The sequence below is a fragment of the Falco punctatus genome, assembly GCF_963210335.1.
Source record: "Falco punctatus genome assembly, chromosome: 8".
Taxonomy (NCBI): domain Eukaryota; kingdom Metazoa; phylum Chordata; class Aves; order Falconiformes; family Falconidae; genus Falco; species Falco punctatus.
The window spans coordinates 27,154,040-27,176,945 of record NC_137588.1 but is presented as its reverse complement, the minus strand read 5'-3'; the positions used below and the strand labels follow the sequence as shown (position 1 = coordinate 27,176,945).

General features: G+C 36.5%; 1 protein-coding gene across 2 annotated transcripts in view; it reads left to right on the top strand.

The window, feature by feature from the left end:
* XRCC5 (X-ray repair cross complementing 5) overlaps window positions 1–22,522 on the top strand; it is a 54,369-nt gene extending 31,847 nt beyond the window's left edge. The window contains exons 15-21 of one of the 2 annotated variants that reach the window (XM_080398716.1): window positions 3,675–3,768; window positions 5,215–5,284; window positions 12,468–12,577; window positions 13,104–13,200; window positions 15,194–15,261; window positions 20,122–20,193; window positions 20,982–22,522. In XM_080398716.1, coding sequence (XP_080254842.1) covers window positions 3,675–3,768; window positions 5,215–5,284; window positions 12,468–12,577; window positions 13,104–13,200; window positions 15,194–15,261; window positions 20,122–20,193; window positions 20,982–20,996 — 526 coding nt within the window. In that variant the 3' untranslated portion in view covers window positions 20,997–22,522. Of the gene's footprint in view, window positions 1–3,674; window positions 3,769–5,214; window positions 5,285–12,467; window positions 12,578–13,103; window positions 13,201–15,193; window positions 15,262–20,121; window positions 20,230–20,981 lie in introns of those variants that run through there. The other variant, XM_080398715.1, reaches the window with a different exon arrangement.
* The last annotated feature ends 384 nt before the right edge of the window (window positions 22,523–22,906 follow it).

The window sequence follows — 22,906 nt, the reverse complement described above, 5'->3', positions numbered from 1 at the left end:
GTCAAACAGTTAGTCCTACTGGTGGTTACAAAGTGGTTCAAATACACGTAACAGAGGGTCTAATTTAGTTTAGAATAAATGCTGCAGAGCTTTAAATTAGCTGTAAAGATGAGTCTTCCTTCTCAGCATGCTCTATTTAGGTTGTTCTGTAGCTTTCATTTTTGAATACCGAATAAAAAGAAAAGCAGCTTCATTATTATGTGCTGTGCAATAAATGTGGATGTACTGAAAAATCAAACTGTTAGGGACTCTTCCTGGAGCATCTGTTGTCAGAACAGTTTTTAAGATAATTGTTTAGCGTTTTTTTTATTACTTACACTATTTACTTTATTTGTGGTGCAAATATGAAGAATAAATGGTTAATTGCTACTGTATTGGTACTGTCACCCCAGCCAAATCAATCTGCTCAAACAAAATCTGCTTCTTAGACCTTAGTTTATTGAATGCCTGTAATATAACTAGTGAGTCTCCTGGGATGTTGGAGAGTTCTCAGTTATCTCCTCCTCTCTCCCTGTTGTCGTTTTTAGCTCACTCCTTTCAGTGCTAGGAACACTGTCTTTGAGCCTTTCTGAGGCCTTGTGTAGCAGAGCTGTCATACATGCTTTACCTTGGGTTGGCTACAGCCTCCTCGGCATGTTATCTTTGGAAAGACACAACATAGGACTTTTCACATTACTGCTCTGGAATAATGACCACATTTCTGTACCAGACTGGGAAATACTTTCCTTTTCATTTCATTCATTGCTGTGTGTGCCAATCTTGCCTTGGCATAACTGTGACTTCATCCTGATAAAATTCTGTTGTCCTTGCTCTGTGCTCCAGCTTCTCTGTGTGTGTACATACTTACATACATACATTCATATGGGTATTTAGATAAAAAAAAGGGGGGGACATGATGACACGACCTTGGGTTCAAGCAAGCTAAGGAGAGATCTTAAACAAAAAATGGTCACCCATTACTAAAGGCAATCGATTTGACAAGCAAGAAGGAAAGCTATTTTGTTTAAAAACTGATTTCCTTTAGAGGGGGGATGAAAGCAGCTGTAAAAATAATTGAGATAGAAATTGGTGGCATTAAAATGATTTAAACACCCCCCCACCCCGCAACCTGTAAGAGAGGCAAAAGGGTACACACTCAGCTATGCAAAGAAGGATGAATAATATGATATTTTTTTATATAATTACAAAAAAAAAAGATGTTATGGCTGTAGTAATGAATGAGAATAGTAGTACTGTCATTACTACATCAGAAGTGTTAACTGTATGTTTTTGTTCTGCGTTTGGGGAAAAGCTGAGTGTTGTAATTAAATCATGTGATAAAGTACATCACTCTGCAGCAATGACTAAGGACAATGTTAAACAGCAGATAATGTTCAAGTTATTAAAATGATCAGATCTAGATAATTTGCACCAAAGTGTTTTGAAAAAGTTGGCTAGAAGGTCTCCTGACCATAATTTTTGTTTTCTAAAACTAATTTGTGTCTTATCTCATCATATTGGCCAGATTAATCTCTGCTTAATTTTTAAGGTCTAATGGGATTAAGGCAGCATAAATATAAGCATGATATCTTAATACAGATTTTAATATTCAGCATTCGTTTCACTTTTGCTAAGCTCTGTGTAGTTTAAAACATTCAGCAAAATAGAAAGCATTTTACTTTTTCCTTCTTAGGTTGGCTTTGGAGAGGCTGTTATCTCTTCCAGCTTTGCAATATGTGAGAGGCTTCTATATAAATGTAGAAGTGGGTGTTTTAAATTAATCTTGTATTTTATTAATTTTTCTCAAATAGTAGTTGCACGTTTTAAAGTTTAAAAATACTGTTAATCAGTGCATTACCAGTAACAGATTCTAAACGTCAGATCCTTGGCTGGTATAAATGGGTACGGATTCATTAGTTTCTGCTGTACTGCACTGATTAATGACAGGTATAGATTTGGTCCTAGACAGTTAAATGCAGCAGCATCATTTATGTTCTCCTCCTTCCTCCAATCCCAAAGCATTTCGAATCAGTAAAATTAATGCAGGAGGGAAAAGATTTCAAGGCATTGCCATTGATTGCAAAACACCTTTTAAAGAAAAAGTACTCTGAAAGAGAATTTGCGTTGTTCTTTGCACCTTTCATCAAACCACATCAATATACAAGAATTGTGGTTCAAGTAGAAGTTCTAAAATCACTGGTGTTAGGTAAGTATCAGTTTCTCCTTTTTACAGGTGGGCATATTGGCTGTCCAAAACAATCAAGCAACTTGTTCAAGGTCAGCCAGAAAGTCAGCGGAGTTGAGAATGAAGCAAAGTATCCTATCCTTGTCCTGAGGCATAACCAAAGTCATCATTTCTGCTAGAGTGATAAGTAAGGTTATGCTGGATGACAGGAGTTGCTGAGGAGAAGGGTTTTCATTTCAGTAGTGACAAAATCAAGTAAAGGACAGAGAAGACTAGTGAAACAAAGTGGGTTAGACACAGATTGTAAAGTAGGGAAGGATTGTGCTATAGAAAGGGAAGACTGCACAGGTTCTTTCTAATAGTTCATTGCTTCTGTAATGTGCAATGCAATTTTTAAAACTAGTTCTAGCCTTGTAGAATGCAAAGTGACACCTAGTCCAGGATCTCTGGCTTTGTCCTTACGTCATCAAGCAGTTCCTTCATTTCTCTGCAGTAGCAAAAAATTTAAGGAAAAGTTCTTACTTTGTCTTGGGATTCCTTGAACAAAAATACTGCTGTTTAGATCACTGAGTAGCTTTCAGTCATTCTTAATCTGATTTTCTGTGTCAGTAGCCACGGTTCTGTGAAGTGACACAGAATGCACTGATTTTCTTCCCCTTTTGTGATTGCTTGGATTTTTTTCTGTTGCCAAGATGTGCTCTAAAGTTTGGCATATGTTAGATGTTACAATTAAGTTCCTAGTTTGAATGTACACCTTGGTCTATGTACATCTGTAAGAACAAAGCAAGAAAGTGGCCTAAACTCGCAATAAGCTTTTTGAAAATAAATCTTTTGAAAGCATTTTGAGATGTAGCTTAAAATGTCCTAAGAGAGTTCTTACATACTTAGTCAGGTTTTGCCTAGTAGGTGTTGTCTGCTGTAAGTGGAAGTTTGTAAAGCTTTTGTGTGCTGGTGGAGAATGTGGGTCATTGGACTCAAAAGCCCCTGTGTAAACAGGTTTGTAGTAGCTATCCATTCCAAGATGGGAACCAGGAGATAATTAATTTCTTACCTACGTGTTAAGTTTTCATTACCATTTCATATTTAGAGCGAATCTGGTGAGAATACTAAATGCCATGTAATATACTGTAAAACAGTAAATCGTACGCTGTGAATTATGAAGGTTAAGTCAATACACAGGTTCCAAATAAAGTGACTGCAGGTACGCTGTATTTAGGGAGGTAGAGAAGGTGTGTGTAAGTAAATTCACTCCTGAAATAAACATGAATAATCTTGCACCTTCAACAAGCGGTACCTTTTGCTTTATGTTAAGATAGAGTTTGGTCTCGCTTTCTACTATCTGCTTTGTGCAACCTGTGGGGAAAAATGAGGCAGGTTTCGTGTTAATTTTCAGACAGTTATATAATGAAATTTTGTCCAGTGTTCAGTGTATATTTCATTAATTTACTGACTCCCTACTTAATAGGCAGGACAGTTTAAGAGTTTATGTTTTTGTCCTTCTCGTTTGCAGCAGTGAAGATGGACCCAACCCTAAGAAACCAAAAATTGAAGATGAGGAAGGTAGCTTTACCATCATAAAACTTGCTGAAGGCAATATCACCTCTGTAAGCATATTTTTACAAATCTGATTATTAAAGGGGGAGATTCATTTATCTAAGTGTATTGTAGTGAATATACATAATTCCTGGTAAATGGAGAGTTCCTAGCTGAAATATGACTTAATACTGTCTCCTTGTAGATTTGAGACCGCTAGAGATTGTAAAGACAACTTTCTCTGCCTGTAGGAGCACGTTAACACAAGCTTCCATCAGCCTTGGATATTTTAGGACAGAATTCTCCCCTGGTGTCTAGAACTCCAAAGGGCAAGCCTAAGGATCTGAGAAAAACAGAATCTCAGAATTGGGGTTTAATTGTTGAATTTTGTTCTTGCTCTTTCTTATCACCTGCAACATAGAAATTGCCTCTGTATATTTAATCGAAGTATTGATGTGATTTAAAGATTGTTCCCTGCATTGGTTGGGGTTCTACATCACAAGTTTGCCTTCATCTTGCTGCTAGGTCTAACTAAATTCCAGATGTTGTGTACATGGGTAGATTAAGCCTGTTTCATAACTGTGTATGTACCTTCCTTGATCTGATTTTTTTGTATTACGGGGGAAAAAAGTGATTTCATATTGAAATAACTTCACTTGTTTTCAAATGTGCTATCCTTTAAGGTTGGGTTTTAAAATGCGTGATTGAGATTTTTTCAAAATATTTAAAATCTGAAAAGATTTAAATATTCTGTACTCCTAATATATATTTCTGAGATTTCCTGAAAAGTAGCATTGCCAAATTTAGAAGAAGCATGAAGAGACCAAGCAAGCTTATTGAAATATCTATGAATTATTTTGACAGCAAAGCATAAAAATTTTAAATAAACTTAGGAAAATCTTGATTTCTGAAAGGGAATTTTAAACAGTGTATTTTTTTTTCTTAAGTTAGTGCATCTGTTTTTCAGTAAGTGTTTGTTTATTTTTGACCTGGCTTTAGTTCTTTTGTAAGGTTTCTGCACTTCAGTGCCCATTTAGAGGTTCAGCTTTAAGATGTCAGACTGAGCCAGTAAGGGTGGATGACTTGAGCGTACGCTTTTAATTTTGAGCTTCCTATTGGAGTGGCAATGATTCTGTACCCGCATGCCTGGGAGCTCCCATTCCTCATTGTGTCTGTCAAGATTAGTGAGAGGTCTGTGCCACAGAAAGTCTCCAAGCTGAGCTAGCAGGTGACCTGAACTACTGTGCTTCTGACCTCTAAACCCCAGAGAACATGGTCAGCTTATAGCAGTGCAGCGCAGTAAGTGTGAGTTCATCTTGCTCGTGTCATATCTAAGCCTTGCTAGGAGTACTGCGCGTTACACATTGTAAGAGTTGCATTTTACGAGTCTGCATGCAGAGAAGTGTAGAGCTTCTGTTTCCATATTAAAATAAACAAATGTAAAGGTTCTTGTTGCTTCACAAGAAGAAAAATTTGGATATTGGCAGACAGTTGTATCATTTTTTGATCTTTTGTAGGTTGGCAGTGTCAAGCCAGCAGAAGATTTCCGAATTCTGGTGAGGCAGAAAAATGCTAACTTTGAAGACGGTAAATGACTTTTATCTATCTTAATAATGTTTAGTAGCATCTTCAGGGTTCAGTAGGTGCAATCCATTTGTCTAAACCTAAGTTTCTAATGCTATGTGAGATGCTCTGAATCTGTTCTCAGCATGCAGCAGGGCAGGGTTTTGATACAGAGGTGAGGAAGAATATGAAGCACACGTCAGCTACTGACTTGCATGCCCTAAGTCTGAAAATGCAATGGAATTATCATTTGTTTGTGTGGTATTTCCCTACTGGCATAGCTATACAGAAGTGTATGTAATCTAAAGGTGTCTTGAAAGAATGCATAATGTGGGTGGGGTCCATTTTTCTTTTAAAGGGTGATTTGAAGGTTGTGGCAAGATAAATCTTGCCTGCTGAATAGCATTTATTTTCAAAGAGAAAGATTTGTAGAGGTGCTGAAGTGAGGAGCTAGGTGTTTCAACAAGGCCTGTGGTTCTTTTGGACATTGTTTGAGGAGGCAGTTTGATTTGTGATAGACTGTTAAAGCCTACATAGCTGTTTTTCTCCAGAATTTCTAGACCTATAAACCAGCTAGCCAGCTTTTTACATGGATTTGCATTAGATCCAGAAGAAATTGTTAATTGAAAAAATATTTAGAATTGTTTTCTCAAATCTCAGATATATTAAGATGCAGTAAAAAAGCATTGTACAATGTATTAGAATACAGAAACTGTGAAACAGTTGACTACTTTGTCATGGTAATTAATTTTATCATGTTGGAAAGCTTTAAGGCAGAAGTAAGTCTAGTGATTACCCTTGAAGATGGTTTAACTAAAGAATGGTTAAATATCTTCACTTGTGCTGGATAACTGCACTACATATTCAGATGGCTTCTGAAATTTTGAGCAATCCGCTTTTATTTTATGTGTGATCTGCTCTGTAATTGTAAGGTGTAGTTAGAATGTAGTGCAGTCACCCATTTAAAGGAGAGATAGAAGCCAATATAAACAAAACCATGCTCTGCATACTATTTTTTTCCTCTGCATGATCTCTTTTTTGCTTTAGAGCCTTTTAGGTACCTTAATACATAAAACATTACAGACATGTTTTTAATGGCTTGCTGTATTGCATTCTGGTTATGTAAATAGTAAACTCTGCCCTAAAACTATTCAGTGGTTCTAAGGATATATTTTTTTTTATATAATTTTATATCATATTTAAAGATGAGACTTTTTTTTCCCCCTCTGCTAGAACATGTGAATTGTGAAACGTCTTTGCAGGAAAGAATGATCTGTGGCATTCAGATAGTTTATTGAGAAAAAAATCAGATTTTGTGTGTCAGGATACAGGTAGGAGAACTACTAGGTTGCATCCTGGTTTCCTTCTTTCTTGTAGAAAAGGAGCATTCAGCGTAGTCTCCCAAACTGAATAGTCTACACTCTCATTTTAAAACAAAATAGCAAGAGATTCCCTCCATAGGAAGGAGAAGGACCTTACAGCTGTTTGATTGAGTCTGTTTTTTCTGGGTAGATAGAGAAGTTGTAGGATTAAGGACAGTTGTACTTTAAATACTGACAGTACAGTGGCTTTTTAATTAAGCTGCAGGTTAATGGCACGCATCCTCTTCAGTCTTCAGCAAGTGTATCACCAAAATTATGAAGTTATCAAGACCAAAGTATGACAAGGGGAATTTTTTTTAACAGCTTGTAGGAAGTCCTGATGGTATATATTAATTGTTGAAAATGAGTACCGATGGATCTCCTGCAGGTGGCTGTGATGGGATTTGATGATGATTAGGGTTTGTGCCATTCGTAGGAGAAGCCTAAGTGCAAGTTAGCCCATGTCTGATGCTGCATCTCACAGCAGACTAGAGGAGGAGAAATGATGCACTTGCTGTTACTGAGAACTGGGTCACTAATGTGTAAATACATATTTTTATAAAATCTTATAAAGTTAAGATACTTATAAAGTTTCAAATTGGTAAGGGTCTTAGGGATACATTTTCTGAGACTGGAAGCTCAGTTCCTGAAACAGTAGTCAACTTTGGTTTTAATTGACATCTGTGTAGTTTATGTCAGTAAAGACCCACTTACGGCTTACGTGATGAGTTGTGTGCGGTGGTGTCAGCTTACTGGCTAGTGTTGGTTGCTCTTGTAACTAGTATTGTGTTTCCTCTCCAGATATCTTTGCTTTGTTATTTGTGTTCATGGCCAGATAGATGTCATTTTATGCAGGTCTTATTTTGAGCAGGTTACAAGTGCACAGTCATCACAAAGGGCAGTCTTCTGATAACAGCTTCTGACATTTTTGTCGATGAATGCAAATAAAATAGATTAGTTTGCCTGAGTAGAATCTGTTACTCCCAAGGGTGTGCAATGAGTTTCTTCATTCCTGTGGCTGCAAGGAAGATTCTCAAATGCAGTGAGTGCTCGCCACCTTTGTAATGCCAAAGGAGTGGCCACGTGGCTATCAGTGGATCCTGTTAGACTATTTACAGATTTCCATCCATTTCTGCATTTCTGGAGAGCAGGTGTCTGATATGGTGTATTTTCATAGGCTTCTGTAGAAGATAGGGTGTCTTAATGAGGAGTAAAAAAAGGTCTTGACACATGCATAGTATTTTCTTTCGTTTACAATTTTTCTGTGTGAGTTTATAGGCCAGATGTCACTGCATCTTACAGGACTCCTATCTGAAAACATGATGCCTGAAGTCCTGTAGTTGAAAGAGCTTTTTTTTTATTTTACTGATTGTAAACAAAGAGAGACATATGCAATGACAACTGTACAGTTTATGGACATAAGAAAAAATGTCCAGAGACAAATTGTGCCATACTGTCATTTTTATATTTATAGCAAACTTGTTAATATTTTTATTCCTAGGAATTTCTAGAAAAGTAAAATTAAGAGAGTCAGTAATTACATGTGTAGATTTTAGTAAATATTCCATTGCTCCTGAGGTGCCACGCTTTTGCCATGGCATGTAGATAGCTTCTTAAGTAACATGTAAAATACTGTTTTTGCACTGGATGCTTTGTACAGGTAGAAGAATGGTGTCATAAAAGAATGCTGCATAAGGGATTTGCAGGGAGAATTTATTAAGCAGTTGCAACAAGAATGATATTTTGTTGCAAGATTTTCTGTAGAAATGTGTCTAGTTAACTACCTTTCTAGACCTAAGATAATTTTTTTATAAAAATAGTATTTACTTTCAGGTTTTGTTGGCATATGTCTTTGCAGTTTGCCTGCATTTTTATCTTACTGGATGTTTTTGTGTGTTTTGGGGACTATTCATGCTCTACTGATAGACAGGCCAAATGCAATGACTGGTTTGATGAAAATGATTCAGTCATTAGTATTTGCAAACCAAATACTTGAGTATATAAAAACACTTTGAAGTTTTCTGTATGTCTGCTTTACAGAGAAGATGAAGCCAGATTAGTCTTTGAAGGGCATAGTGATTGGGTGAGATGCAAAGCTCTGAGTTGCAGCAAACAGAATTCAAATTAAATGTATAGGGAGAAAAGAAAAAAGAACTCACAGTGGTGGTAGTCAAGTACGGAAAGGGGCGCAGAGAACTTGGAGGCTCTCCATCTTTGGAGCTACTCAGAGCTGAAGTCTGTGGAACACGGACCCATCTGATCCTCAACAAACCTGCTTTGAGGGGGAATTTGGTCCATATGTCCTTCAGACATCCACCCTAAATCATTCTGATCCATACCCGTAGGCCATTTAGAGAGACTGTTTCAAAATTGAACAGCACCTCATAGGACACTGGAGTAGTTCAGCAGCTCTTGATGTTAAAATGCTTATTTCTTGGCTTAAGGGAAAAGGAAGTCCTTAAAAATTAGGACAATTTTCAGCTTAGAATCTCTTTGTTTAGTTACAAAAATATGATATTTACAGAGAAGTAGCTAAAAATTAATTATCAAGTAGTTTAACTGATTTGTCAGTTACTCTAACTTTAAGCACTGTCCACGAATACAAATCGTTAACACCACCAGTGGATAAATCAAAAGATTGACAACAACAGGAGTCTTCCATCTACAGAATGATTTTTTTTAACCTGATTAATTTTTTTAGGGTGGAAAAAAAATTCCCCAAATAATTGAACTTGGACTATAATACAGTTTTATCTATTATTATTCTGTGATCTTGTTGGCATAGTAATCAAGACTAAGGACTGAACTGAAAAAATAGGAAAACGTAACTACACTTTTGTACTGAAACTATTCAGAGATAACAAGTGAATATAATTGCTCATGGCATATTTCACAAGAAGTAACAGCACTGGTGAATGTATTTTAGTGTAGCAAATGTATCTGAATGCCAGTGGCGAAGAGATTAAATTCTGTTAGAACTAAAAGATCTTCTGTTCAAAGATAATTATTATTTTTTTTGTGTGTGTAGTTCTCCAGCCTTTAATCACTATATTTGTTATCTGACCAATCAGGTACAGTAGAAGGAGGAAGCAGAAGATTAAAATTTCTTGCAATGTTCTGCAGAATGAGGTGGTTATTAGTGCTGGAATTACAGTTTATGCAAAACGTAGAAGTTTGTTAGTTCACTTCCTTCAGTATGTGTGTAGGGTGAGGGAAGTTGGGAGGAAAAAAAAAAACCTTGTTACACAGTAGTGGCCTGAGTAGGTTGTCAGTTTGTAACTCTAGGACGTGTTCTTCAAAACCTCAATGCCTGAGATTTGTCTGGGACACTTCAGAGTTAATGCTTATATCCACAGCTTAGTTAAATAGACGTCTTTATGCAGAACATCCCTTTCTCTAAACCCGGGGACACCTATTTTTTGCAGCACACGAACCCAAAGATTCACATTAATGAAAAGGCGATGACAGGCAGCAGGAAATCAACAAAGTTCTCAGACCTAGGAGTGTAAAGGAGCAGAGTCCACTACGGAGAACTCCTTGTTATAATCCTTATCCACAGTCTTTCGTATTGTCTTTTGCCCCCTGAAGTAATTCAGTAGTCTAATTGGAACACAGGAATTTTATCTATTTTAGATCCATCAGTCATAGGCCTGTCATTTAAGGGAAACCCAGTGGACAGACCCAACTTTAGCCAACTGTTTCAAGATGTTAGAAGAATCTAGTGTAAAATACTGTTGCTGTGTAACCTGTTTCCTGCGTATATTATGGTTTTTCAGTGCCTAGTAAGACATTATAGGGTTTTTTTTGGTTCCTTACAACGGATTTGAAAAGGAGGCAGCCCACAGTCAGTAGAAGGAAAAAGACTTCTGATGCCTGCCAGTGCAATCAAATGGAAAGGGATTTTTTTTTAAAAAAAAATAAATGCAAAAGAAGTAGAGTGTCTGATAATTTCAAGCAGTATGCTGGAATCATTCTGACAATAGACTTTTATTGCACAGTCAGAGTGCCTGGGGTTTTAATTTAACACATCAATGAAAAGGCAGCATTAAAAAAAACCCACCACCACCACTGAAAATACCAGCAGGACTTGCTTTTATTAGTGCAATTCGTAAGAAATTAGAACATTTAATGAGAAAATTGTTAACCATGAAAAAAATGGACTGACTTAACTTGGAGAGCTTACGTAGTGAGACTTCAATTTAGTTTGTCAGCTACTGGTAAAATAAATGAAAAGTGAGCTGATCGCCTCTGGAGCAATAGGCGTTTTATCACACTTTCTTGTGTGATAGCTGCTGTTGGACAGAACCATTATCAGTCTCCTTTTCTAGAAACTCTGTAGTCAAAAGCTATTGGGAGTATATCAAATATGTCTTGTTTCACTCTTTTCAGAGATGCTGTCCTTCAGATTCAGTTCAATTAGGAATTTTATAGAACATAAATGTAACAGCTAGCGCTGTGTGTGCTTACAGTCAGCAGAGTGCAATACAGTATTTAAAAAATACCTGCTTCTTGGTGTGTTTACTTGTCCTTGTCTCTTCCATCAGTCTGGAGGATGATGTTCTGTGTGGATGTTTCCATGGCTAGAATACTTGCAGTGACATCTATGCCCATAACATCTGAACGTAAGAAGGGCTATAGGTCAGGCTAAAGGTTCAGCCAATCCAGTGACCTGTCTTTAACAGTGCAAGAACACAACAGGCATATGCCGTGACTTGTCCAGAATGCTTTCCTGCATTTTCTTCCTCAATAGCAACATCATCTTTGATCTCTCTTGATAGAGTTCTTCTTTTAAGAGTTCTAAGAATTGGTTCAAGCATTTCTTTTTAAGCTGTTAAAACTGTAGCATCCCCCAGATGGTAAAGAGGTTAACTGGTTTTGTTTGGGGAGGGACTTTTTGTTTGTTTGTTTGTCCTTAACCCAACTTTTTGCTCTTGTTTTGAGAGAGGCAGTGGACTATCGCTCCCTGTTCATCCTTTTTCACAGTGCTTCTGATTTATAGATCACTGTTGTATCCTCCTCACATTTGTCTTTTCCCAGGCTGAGGTATCTGCCAGAGGGTTAAATCAGACAGTTCGACATCTGTAATTAAAAATGAAGAAAATAAAGTACTAAAATCCAGCAGAATTTAATTGGGCTTGCAGAGCTCTTGGTGACAGTTTTGCTTGTCACTTTTGCAGCGTTTTACATCTACCTGCCTTTTAGGAGCTCAACAGTAAGGATGAAACTGGTGTTCCCTTCTTTTTGGTGGGAGTCTCGTTGTTTGCCTCTGCTTTTCTCTGTCAGGCATGCACAGTTTATAATACTTCTTTCCATAATCATAAACAGCATTGCCTTAATGAAAAATCATCAAACTACCTGTATGGAGACAAGATATACTCAATAACAAGGTAGTATTTTAACTGCAGTCACCCTACAGATATTTTGACATTGTTACACCTTTGTTATAAATTTAACTCTTTTGTTCAAATATGCACCTATTTCAAAGGATGATTAGGGGATATGCTTGCGTTGTAGAACAATAACCACCCTCAGCTTTAGCATCCCAATCCCCAATATTCTGGTTTTACTTTCTATCAAACACTTTTTATCTATTTCTTGGCTTTCAGGGAAAGACTTTTGCCCTTGGCCAGGCTTGGGTTTCTTCCTAGTAGATCTAGCTTTTCCAGAGAGGCTGAAGTAGTTGTCAGTAGCTTAGATAACAGTTATCAACTTGAGTAGCTTGAGGCGGTATGGGTATGATTAACTCTTTAGATGCCTGTGGAATAGAAAAAGAGGAATGTAAAGGAAAAATATTTTTTTTGCCTTGAAGGTGTGCATTCTTTGATTTATTTCTCCTGGTCTTTCAGTGAGTCAGCAGTTGATAAACCGCATTGATCAGTTCCTGGAAAATAAAGGTTCACAGTACTACATGAAAGGGATCAATTGTATCAGAGTTTTCCGAGAGGAGGCCATGAAGGTAATGTTACTATGTGAAAACTCTCATCTCTTTCACCTTGAAGACATGATGGGCCTGTTTGCTGTATTATAAACTTGATAATTTATTGCTACATCAAAAGGAATCGATTCATAGATTAAAATCGGTTATATTATTTGAAAATTTAGAAATATATTTGCATTTTATGTTTCTTTATTCTTACTGGAATGGGGACTAGCTTCTCTGATATTATTTGCTGCTGTTTGTTTTCTTTTAAACATAAACCCAGAAGGCCTGTGATGTGATGCTTTTAAAATAAAATGAAGCGATCCTACGAATGTCTTCTTCAATAAAGCTAGTTACAAGAAAGTCTGCCTAGCTTTCTGAAAGGCAGTTTTTGTGGCTTATCTTTCATTTGAACTCTTGGTTTTATTAGAGATAAAACCAAAAATCAGTAGTGATTTTTGTGTTCAGCATAACGTTAGATAATTTCATAAAGAACTAAATTTGCGCTAAAGTGCCCTTTAGCATTTTTAATATTGTTTGTCATTGCTGTTATTTTTTTCAGCTGTCTAAGGTGAAGTGCTTTAATGATTTTCTGCAAGCTCTTAAATCAAAGGTGGAAGATAAATCCTTAGCTGATTTCTGGGAGATCATGATACAAGGTAGGATGGCATTTTTAAAAAAAGTATCTCTGTTTGTACTATCCATTGTAGAAGAGAAAACTTTGTTAGCAGTGGGATGCTTAAATTAACCTGAGCAGCATTTTGATATGGTTCATTCCTTCAAAAAAAAAAGGGGGGGGGGGGGGGGGGGGAGGAAAAAAATTCACATTGTAACTTCCTTTTTTGCACTAATAGTTTCATATCAGCAATATTCATAATGGTGTGCCAAGTGTTGTTGAAATGGTAACGTAATTGTGGAAGAAGAGACACAAATTAAAGGGCAAAGAGAAGAAGATACAATTTCGGATGAATTTCAAAATAAATGGAGAAAACTCATGCAGCAGAGATATAAAAAGATTCTTCCAAATTTAGCTTTAAAAAAGGCATAGATCCATTGAAATACATCACTGATCATTTTGTATTTAAGCAACCTGAAGGACAGAATATGTGGTAATATCACACCTACCTATGATTAAACTGGGAGATACATGGCAGTGCAATTTTAAAAGACATTCAGAGACTACGCAAGTGATAAATAAAGAAACATTTTCACAAATATGAAACATGGTGGAGTAAAAAAATCTTTTATGTCATGCTCTTGTTTTTTATTGGAACTAGTGCTAAGAAAATCTGTTAAATGCCCAGCTGTGTTCCTTAGGGGACGTGCTATAAAATACAATGATATGCTTTTGTATAGCACCTTTCAATGTGACAAACTTCAGACGCTCTGTAATGTCTACTTTGTCCAAATTTCAAAATACAAGATGGGAATTTGTTTAGCAACGCAAAACAACAGCACAAGACAACACTGAAAGAATGTTATATTCAGTTGGTATTGTAGTGGACCTTCTCTGAAGAAATTTGAAAAAAGAAACAAACTTTGAAAGTTGGAAACTTGGGTCTTCCAAAGCAATGCTGGAATAACTTTTGATTGCTATAAACCAGAGTTTTTGACAAACTGGACTATGTTTTTTGGGAAAAAAAATTACAAATACAGAGGTGGTTTACAAATAGATTATTTTCTTGTGAGAAGATGATAAAATCATGGTGCTTTATGCATAATCTAACTGCTCTCACTAGGTAGCTGAAATGGCTTTTCACTTGCTGCTACCAAAAGTAGTTCTGTTTCCCTTGCTTCTTGCCACGTGACTCACCGCCTCTTTTCTACCAAATGTGGCATGCATTGGGCCTTTTCATGAGCAACTGCAATCACCAAAGGAGGATAGATGTGAGTTAGTGGCTTAGGAACAAGGCAGATCTATTTGACAAGTTCACTTGCCTTATGAAACCCTGCCACGTCGTTCTCTGGGCACATTAAGGTGACATTACACTTCTGCTGCTACTGAAACGTTTAATCAAACTACTGTTCTTTGCGCTCTCACCCACAACTTCTTTATTCAGGCACAAGCATTTGTGTAGCCAGGTGATGAACTGGACTAGAAAACAATTGTGGTAAAAAGTAACTGAGTTTTTTTAATATTTTTTTTGGGGGGGGGGGGGAGGGTCATTGCCAAGGATGGTGGTGTTGCCACAATCAAGGAGAAAAGTTGGGGCAGGACCAGCAATTTTGGTAGTCAGAGTGTAGATAATCACAGCATAAGTGTTTGTATGTTAGGAGTTAATTTTTCTAAGGACTTAAGAGCATGCTGTGAATGACTAGAAGTGTAATTTCTGTTAGATTTTCAGCATTTCATCTGTGATTTAGGATTTCAGTGTCTCATTAGTTTGATTGTCATAATATTAGCAGTTTCCTAAATGGATACTTCCAGAAGCTCATGAATATGCTCATTAATTTATTTTTATATCATAGTTTATATCATAGTTGACTCATTTATGCAAGTCACATTTTCCTTTTGAGCAATATTTTTTTTATTTTTGCTGGTGATGATGGCACATTCAGAAGTTGGAATTTGGAAGACTTTTAATTTCTAACATTAAGTGAATTTTTTGAAAGCCTTCTAATGATATTTTTGTATCTCTCATATATTTCTAGACAGAATTTCTTTGATCACTAAAGATGAAGCAGAGGAAAGTTCAGTGACTACTGAAGAGGCTGAAAAGGTATCATTTTTTTAATGAACATCTATGTGTATAGAGCCTTTGCTGTGGAACAGGAGATTCTTTCTTACGTGGGTAAGTCTTTGGGTGAATGAAATAGGATCCATGTGAAGGAAGAAGAGTGTGCTTTTGCCACACAATTTAAATTGCCCCAGTTCAGAGCAAAAATAATTCTCCTAGCATGTGCCACAGCATTTGCTTTAATTTGTCTTTAGAAAGTAGTATGGATTGATATTATTATCTGAAAATATCCTCTATAAAGAATAGTAACTTCAGGAACTTAGGGTAGTGAAACAGCAATAGACTATTTATATACGCAAGATCACTATTCAACCTTCATAGAAAGAACTGTGAACTTACTGTTAGCACACAAGTTCAAAAATCAGAATACTTTTTTGTCTAAAAGTGTTAACTGTAGCAATATAAAGTTGTTACAACTAGTTTTCACCATATGTGTGATCAAATCAGTATTTTCCACTTTATGCAGCTCTTGTGGATTGGTGGACATAACAGGTTATGCTGGTATTATTATTGGTGAACATATTAGATCCTTTCAGGAAACAAAAGTTTTGGAGTTTGGAGTGTTTGCAGGTATTATTTCTACAGAAATATAACATTTCAGAAACTGCAGTGATGAATGAAGGATGTCACAGTTACAAAGGAGTGACATCTAACAGGCAGAATGGTGCGTTCTGTTTGAAAGAAAGCAGAATTCAGAACTGCTGTCAAAAATTGTATTTGTGTGGACAAGGAAAGATGGGCATTCTTGTATCAAGCTGCTAGCCATGATTTTAAATAGTTTAGGAGAAAGACAGTCCCTGTATTACAGACCCCTGAAGGTAAAACTGCGGCTAAAATCACCAAGTACTTTGCAGAGAAGCAGCTTTTCTAAAACATGCCACATTGGTGTTTTATTTTTCACAACTTCCAGGCCTTACATTAGCAGTAACTAAAGGGAGTAGAAGTATGTTCTCCATGAATGAATTAATGAGTGGGTAAAGGTTGTATTTTAGAAATGTCTTTTTTAATCTGTAACAATTCACCTCAAGATGAAGAAGGTACAGAAATGTCATGAATGTGAAAAGATAACGAACTAAGATTCCAGAAAGCTAAGTACACGTGCAGAGTATGAGTGACAGAATACGATGTTTTTTCTAGTCACGAAGGACCTACTGGCTATTTCCTATCACATGTAATTGTATAGAGCAACTTTTTTCCCGGTGGTGGTTTTAAAGAGTATCAATTTTTATGTATTCCAAATGCTGTGAATTTATCTTGGAAACTTCCTAGGACAATAATTTTCTTAAGAACTTCACTTTCTAGTCTGAAAATACCATTGATGCTCAAAACATGCTAATGCTTTGTGAAATAGCCACCATTCCTTAAGGAAATCTCTCCTAGCCATGAAGACCTTACAGCAAATTATTAAGAAGTCTTAACTGTGAGCTTGTGCTGGCTAAAAAATATTGTACATGCATAGGATTGCAGCACAAAGTATGAAGTGCCAAGGACTAGTTTTATAGTTGCTAAACTAAGCTGGAGCAAAGCATTTGTAGATTGACTGCCAAATTACTTTGCTGTTTAACATCATCTTACAGTCAGCCAGGTGTTGCAATACAAGAAATTATTTTGTGATTGATTGAAGGTCCAACAACAGCCATAACTTCCCTTTAAAACAGGGAAAGAAGATTGCATGAAATCAACTCTGCAACAAACATGACAGTTACCTTAACTTTCAGAATAAATGGGTTGTACTCTTTGCTAACTAGGCAGTTGGCAATCCCACTTATTCACTAGATAACCACCTCTGCACACACTCCCCAGATCCAAAAACAGAACCCTGATTTGCCATTGCCCGTGGAGGGTTTAAATGACTTTTTACTTAAGAAATGGAAGACTGCATATTTTTGGAGTAATATCTGCAGGGATAGAAAATTTTGTCTTGAGGTTAGGGGGATGATCTAAAATCTAGTCCTCTCTGGTCCAGTTAAACCCTGCCACAGCTTTCCTGTGTCATACAAAGGCAGCATTTTCCTGGGTCTATGGTAGATTGTAAAAATGGTTAATTTGTTTTCTCTACTGAAGGCGATACCCTTCACTAAAGGGTTATATTGGATCTTTTAAAATACCACACAATAGAGTAAGATGCAAGTTTTCTTTACCTCTGTAACAGGTCATGTGCAAGCATGTAGGTCGAGAGACTGGCTGTTACTGTGGTCCTGTGTGATACAAAAGCCTTTTTTACACAGATTGTTAGCTGATAGGAGTTTCAGGACTGTTTTGGATGTGAGATTTTGGGTTTATAGGGTTGGTGTTTTGAAGGAGAAAGGAGGACTTACAAGGTTGCTTATTAGAGAGGTAACACGTAAAAATTTTCTTTTCCTTTTTGGTTGAACTAGGTTATCCATGTATATTTTCCTACCACTAAGAAAAATTATTTTAGAAAGGTTGTTTGGTTTTTTCTTTCTGTAATAGTGGAGATACTCTTTTTAGAGCATGAGGATGATAGGTTAAAAGAGCAGAAATGTCAAGTGCTTTTTCTAGTTGCTTTGGGGAAGATAATGGATTTCAGCAGAACTATTATATGTAATTTGCTTTTGCATAAACGTAAAACAAGTTTTGGAAAAAACTCAACTTTAAATGTTCAGCATTCAAATGAAACTTCAGGTTTCGGTTTATTACAAATCTTCATCACACATGTCTTTAGCTTTTAGCTTTCTTTACCTAATTTAGTGTGGGAAAGCTAATTTTGAGAACTGAAAAATGTGCTACTTTCAGAAATCCCACTTTACTCCTTTAACTTTGTAAAATGAAACTTGGTCTGGTACAAAAGGCTTTCAGAGATGACAATGACTAGCTTTTAGTTTCATAGTATGTGCTTTTATATTACTACTTGTTTGAGAACTTTTCTGGCAAAAAGAGAGACATGCAGCATCTTGAAATTCCAGTTCCTTCAAGTCCTGCCACCTTCTCTTCACTCCCTCCCCCCCGCTTTTTTTTTTGTTTTTTTCCTTCCCCAGCTACAAATCTATGTGGTAAGTTGAACTCAGCATGTTGACATGAATAGTGTCTGTGGAGTAAGCTTTCCGCATTTCTCTTGGATGTTGCTGTTTGGGATGTAGGAAAGGTCTGATCTTTGGGTAATGAGACAACTAGGCAGAGGTGGTCTACATCCTCTGTCCTCTGTGCTAACCAAAAGCAATGTATTTGGTTTTCATCCTAGTGGATTTGATATCTGGTATTTACCCACAAATGGGATGCACAAGGTAACTTCTCACTGTTTTATCCCCGTCTAAAGCTGTCGTTATTGCTCTAGAGGAGGATCAGAACATTTTGTTTACGCAAAATAATAGTTAAGATTTTTACACTGTGAAGTACATTGTCTCAAAGATAGGTAGTGCTCTGATAGGGCTCCCATGGCCTTCTACACAACCTCAGAGGCTGTTACAGTTAAGTCCTCAGGTCAGACAGTAGCTTGCTTTCAGGAGCCAGCTGTTCATACAAAAGAGTTACATAAACTCAAAGTGGGTATTTATAGCCTGTTTAGTGTGGTTATTTTCTAACTAGCTGTTCTCTTTCATCTGCAGTAATGGCAAAGTTGTTTCTGGATTAAAGATGATGGAACTGAAAGTCATGGAATGTGGCTTTTCTTCCTCAGCTTTCGCAGCTGTTTTTTTATCTGGGGCAGGGTTGTTCCTGGCTTTGTATACTTGTTCTGGTGCATGTTAATAAGAAAAAGAAAATTTATAATTTTATGGTAAGGATATCGGTAAAGAGACCATAAATAAAATTGTAGGCAACTGGATGCTTTTTAGGCAAGAGTCAAGTATTTGTTTATGGGTTTTTGGTGTTTTTTTTTCAACCATTCTAGCTAATTTTTTTTTCCTATTGTGTTAGGGCAAGAGAAGAATAATTCAGAGGTGGTTGTACTCTAGATATTGTCTGTGTGTTTGGTTCTGGTTGTTATAGTATCCGGGCAACTTACCTTGATCTTCTGTTTATGAAAGTCATGTTTTAAGTGACGGGCATATGGTGAGTTGTATCAGCAGCTATGGCAATAGAATTGTACATAATGAATTTTCTATTTTTAAAGATTGGCATTCTAAGTATCTTGCGTGTTTGAGGTTTTTTTTTAAATTCATGTCTTTGTTCATTTGTTAAATGTTAATTGAATTAAATGGGAAACTTCTACGTTCCACACAGAGCTAGAATGTTGTACTTAAGAAATTCGCTAAACAAACCATTGATCAGCTTACGTATTTAATCACATCAGCGGTGGGGCAGTTTGCTGCCCTTTAGCATTTTGTAGCTACGTAAAATGTGACATTAAAAATTATCTTTAAGAACATAAAGATGGTTGTCATACTGTAATGGACAAAATTCCATCTATCCCAGAATCTCATGTTTGTCAGTGGACAGTAGCAGATGGGTAGGGCAAAGTGTACAGGCTCAGACTCCGGCCACTGATGTCTCAAGTACTTACTGTGCTTGAGGGTGTTTCTGTGGGCTTAGTAGACTTCAAAGGATTTCTCTTTTATGAACTTTCCCCATCTCCCAGTGAGGCTAGGGACTAATACTTGCAGCATCTTTCTTACAACGTATTCTACAGCTTAACCGTATGTTGTCTGAAGACCCATATCCTTTTACCTGTTTTTCAACACACTTCACCATAAAATCCTTTAAAAGCAAGTCTTATAAAATTTCCTGTAGTTTAAGATGATTTTGGAGGGTGAAAACCAGGACAACCTTCCTTCATAATTTTTAATTGAAGGTAGTTTTGTTTTGATATAGGAAGGAGACATTCTGTTAACATTAAGGGTCTGAGTTTTGTCAGTATCATACAGATATCTTTTGTATTTTCAGTTCTTGGCTCCAAAAGAAAAGAAAAATGAAACTCTGCCTCCCACAGATGATGGTGGTGATGTTGATGATTTGGTGAGTACCATGAAGAGATGATGTGGCTTTAGAATTAAACTGTAACTGAAAGTTGCAGTGAGAGAGAACACTTCTTAAAGTAGTAGATTAGAGTGCATGGATTAGAAAACACCTAAGGAATTTAATCAGAAAAGAGCCACATGGAATTACTTATTTGCTATTGTAAAACATAAACAGGTATATAATTTCATAATGGCAAGTTATGGAGTAACATAGGGGTTTATGTAGGGTATACATGTCCGCTAGTGTCAAAAGAGCCAGTGAGGCTGTTAATTTGGTAGCAGATTGTTATAAATTACTATAATAGTATTCTCAAAGCTTATAGATCTAGAAGAGCTACTTATGCAGGTTGAAAACTGAAAATAATTTTTAAAAAGGTGTTTTAATCTTCTCAATCCTCTCTATATAGACTTGCTGAAATTCAAGCATTTCAAGAGGATTTTTAATAAATATTTTAGGTATTTTTAACATATTTGAGTCATTACAAATCTGTCTCCAAGGCTTAAGCTGATGGTGTAGACAGTTTTAAAGAAGTTTCAGTTGCAGGCAGATTTCTACTTTCGGACTGTATTTTTTTTAAACCTATAAATTTCATGTATGATTATGTGAAGATGAGAGTTTTAGGTTTGTTTTTATTTCATAGCAGTTTAGTATTAAGTTCTGTGCAGTCCATTTATGTTACGCAATAAAGATTTCCAAATGTGCTTTGTTTTCTGAGCATTAAACACATGTAAGAAATAACTTTAATTCAGTGCTGCTTCTTCCAAATCTGTTTCTACTATTTGCAGCTGGACATGATGTGACTGGGCGGTATACGGTGACCATACAAGCAATGTTCTGGAAGAGATCACCCTATGAGATGGGGCACAAAAGAGGATGCTGATGAGAAGACAGTATATCCGTCTTTATTTTCTTGACTGAGAGTGGAAGTCCCAGAAACATTTCCAATTGGTATAAATGTCATCTGACTTTTGAAAAGTAGAACAAAAGGTCGAAATAATCTGAAGTATTTGTGAAGTAATGCTACCTGTAAGGCATCTCTCTGTTGTTTTTCTTTAGCACACTGAGTCTAGCTTATCCTTGGTATTGCTTTCAGCTAAACACTACTAAATTTAATGAGAATTTCCACTGGCGCCTGAAATTCTTCTTAGATTACCTGGGAAGGAAGACAGAAATGTCAACAGTGAGGTTACCAGGTAATGCTGAATCTTTAGTGGATGTAAATCCATAGCATTATTGTTACAGAAAGGAAAAAGTCTCTATTTTCATGCTCTTTTCCTATTAAAAAATAGAGGGGAAAAAAGCCCACAAAGGCTTATCAGAAAGAAATTCTAGGCCGGGGAGTCACAAAGTAATAATTTGAAATACACAGAAGAATCTAAAGCACACAGCAAAGCCAAGTGTGCTGATCTTGCCATACTGTACCCAAATCTGTAGTTATAGTCATCTCTACTACAGGTTCTCTATGCTGTCAGCTCAACAACAGCTCAACTCTCTGTCCCCTTCTGTTATACATTTTCCTGTTTCATGTGCTGGGATTTCTGATTTTTTTAGACTTTTAACTAGTACAGTTATTGTAGATACTCCTTATGCTAGAAGGATGAATGAATCAATTATCTGCATTTCATACACTGCACATAACTGCTAACACAGAGCAGAAGAATCCATGAAAGCTGTACTCTGACACCTGGGATAGGTAACTGATAACAGTTAACATTGGTAACCAAAATGGAGTACAGTACTGTCTACACAGAACATTCGGAGTAGTCAAATACTGCTTAGAAAGAGATACTCAGATTTGATTAAAGACCTGGAGAGACCCCAATGATACCTTCACAGATACGCTTTTTTGTTATAACCACATTAATTCCTTTAAAAGCCATTCTTTCACTATTGCAAATGTTTAAACATACTGTGCAAACTGGTATGAAGATCATAAAAAAGAAAAAAAAATCATGAGCTGTAGTTAAAAAGTGTTTTGGAGTATCTGCACTTCGTACTGAACAACAGCTCCTGTGTGGGAAACAGCAATTGCTTCTTGGCCCTACCTCCCTATATAGTGACCTGCTCTCTCCTGTCTTACAACCTGTCCTGGCTGAGTTCATGCAGGCTTTGAAAGGGTTTCTCAGATGCAAATGGCAGGGAGTAGGTGATCTTTCCAGACCTTTAGAGCATAGAGAAGATAGTTTTCAGAATTGTAAATAAGAAATATCTGGTCGGTCCATGTTTTTTAATGTCTTTTGAGGCCAGTTAATAGAGTATAACACTGGCTGGGGTTTCTTTTTACATTTTATTGATTTGTTTGATGAATAAAAATTTAAAAATTTGCTTTTGTTGTCTTCAGAACCATGTTTGCTAAAATCAGATGGTTAACTACCTATGCAGTACCTAAGAGAAACTATCAAAAGTCCCCTTTCTGGGCATACAATGGAAACACTGAACATGAAAATCCCTCTACACAGAAGCTGAGTGTAATTACTTGTTTAATTCTTTACAAACTCTAAACTTCACAACACCCCAATAAAATTTTTACCATTTTACAGTGATGATAAGTCTTGGTCAAGACCAGGCAGGATATAGAATTACTTTGCAAATCAAAATGAGCATTAGGACTTTTTGTTTACTGCTTGAAGAAGCAATACTCTCTAAAAATGTGGTCAGCTGGTTCAAAAAAGAAACAATGTAGTTCATGGAGTATTATTTCATAGATCAC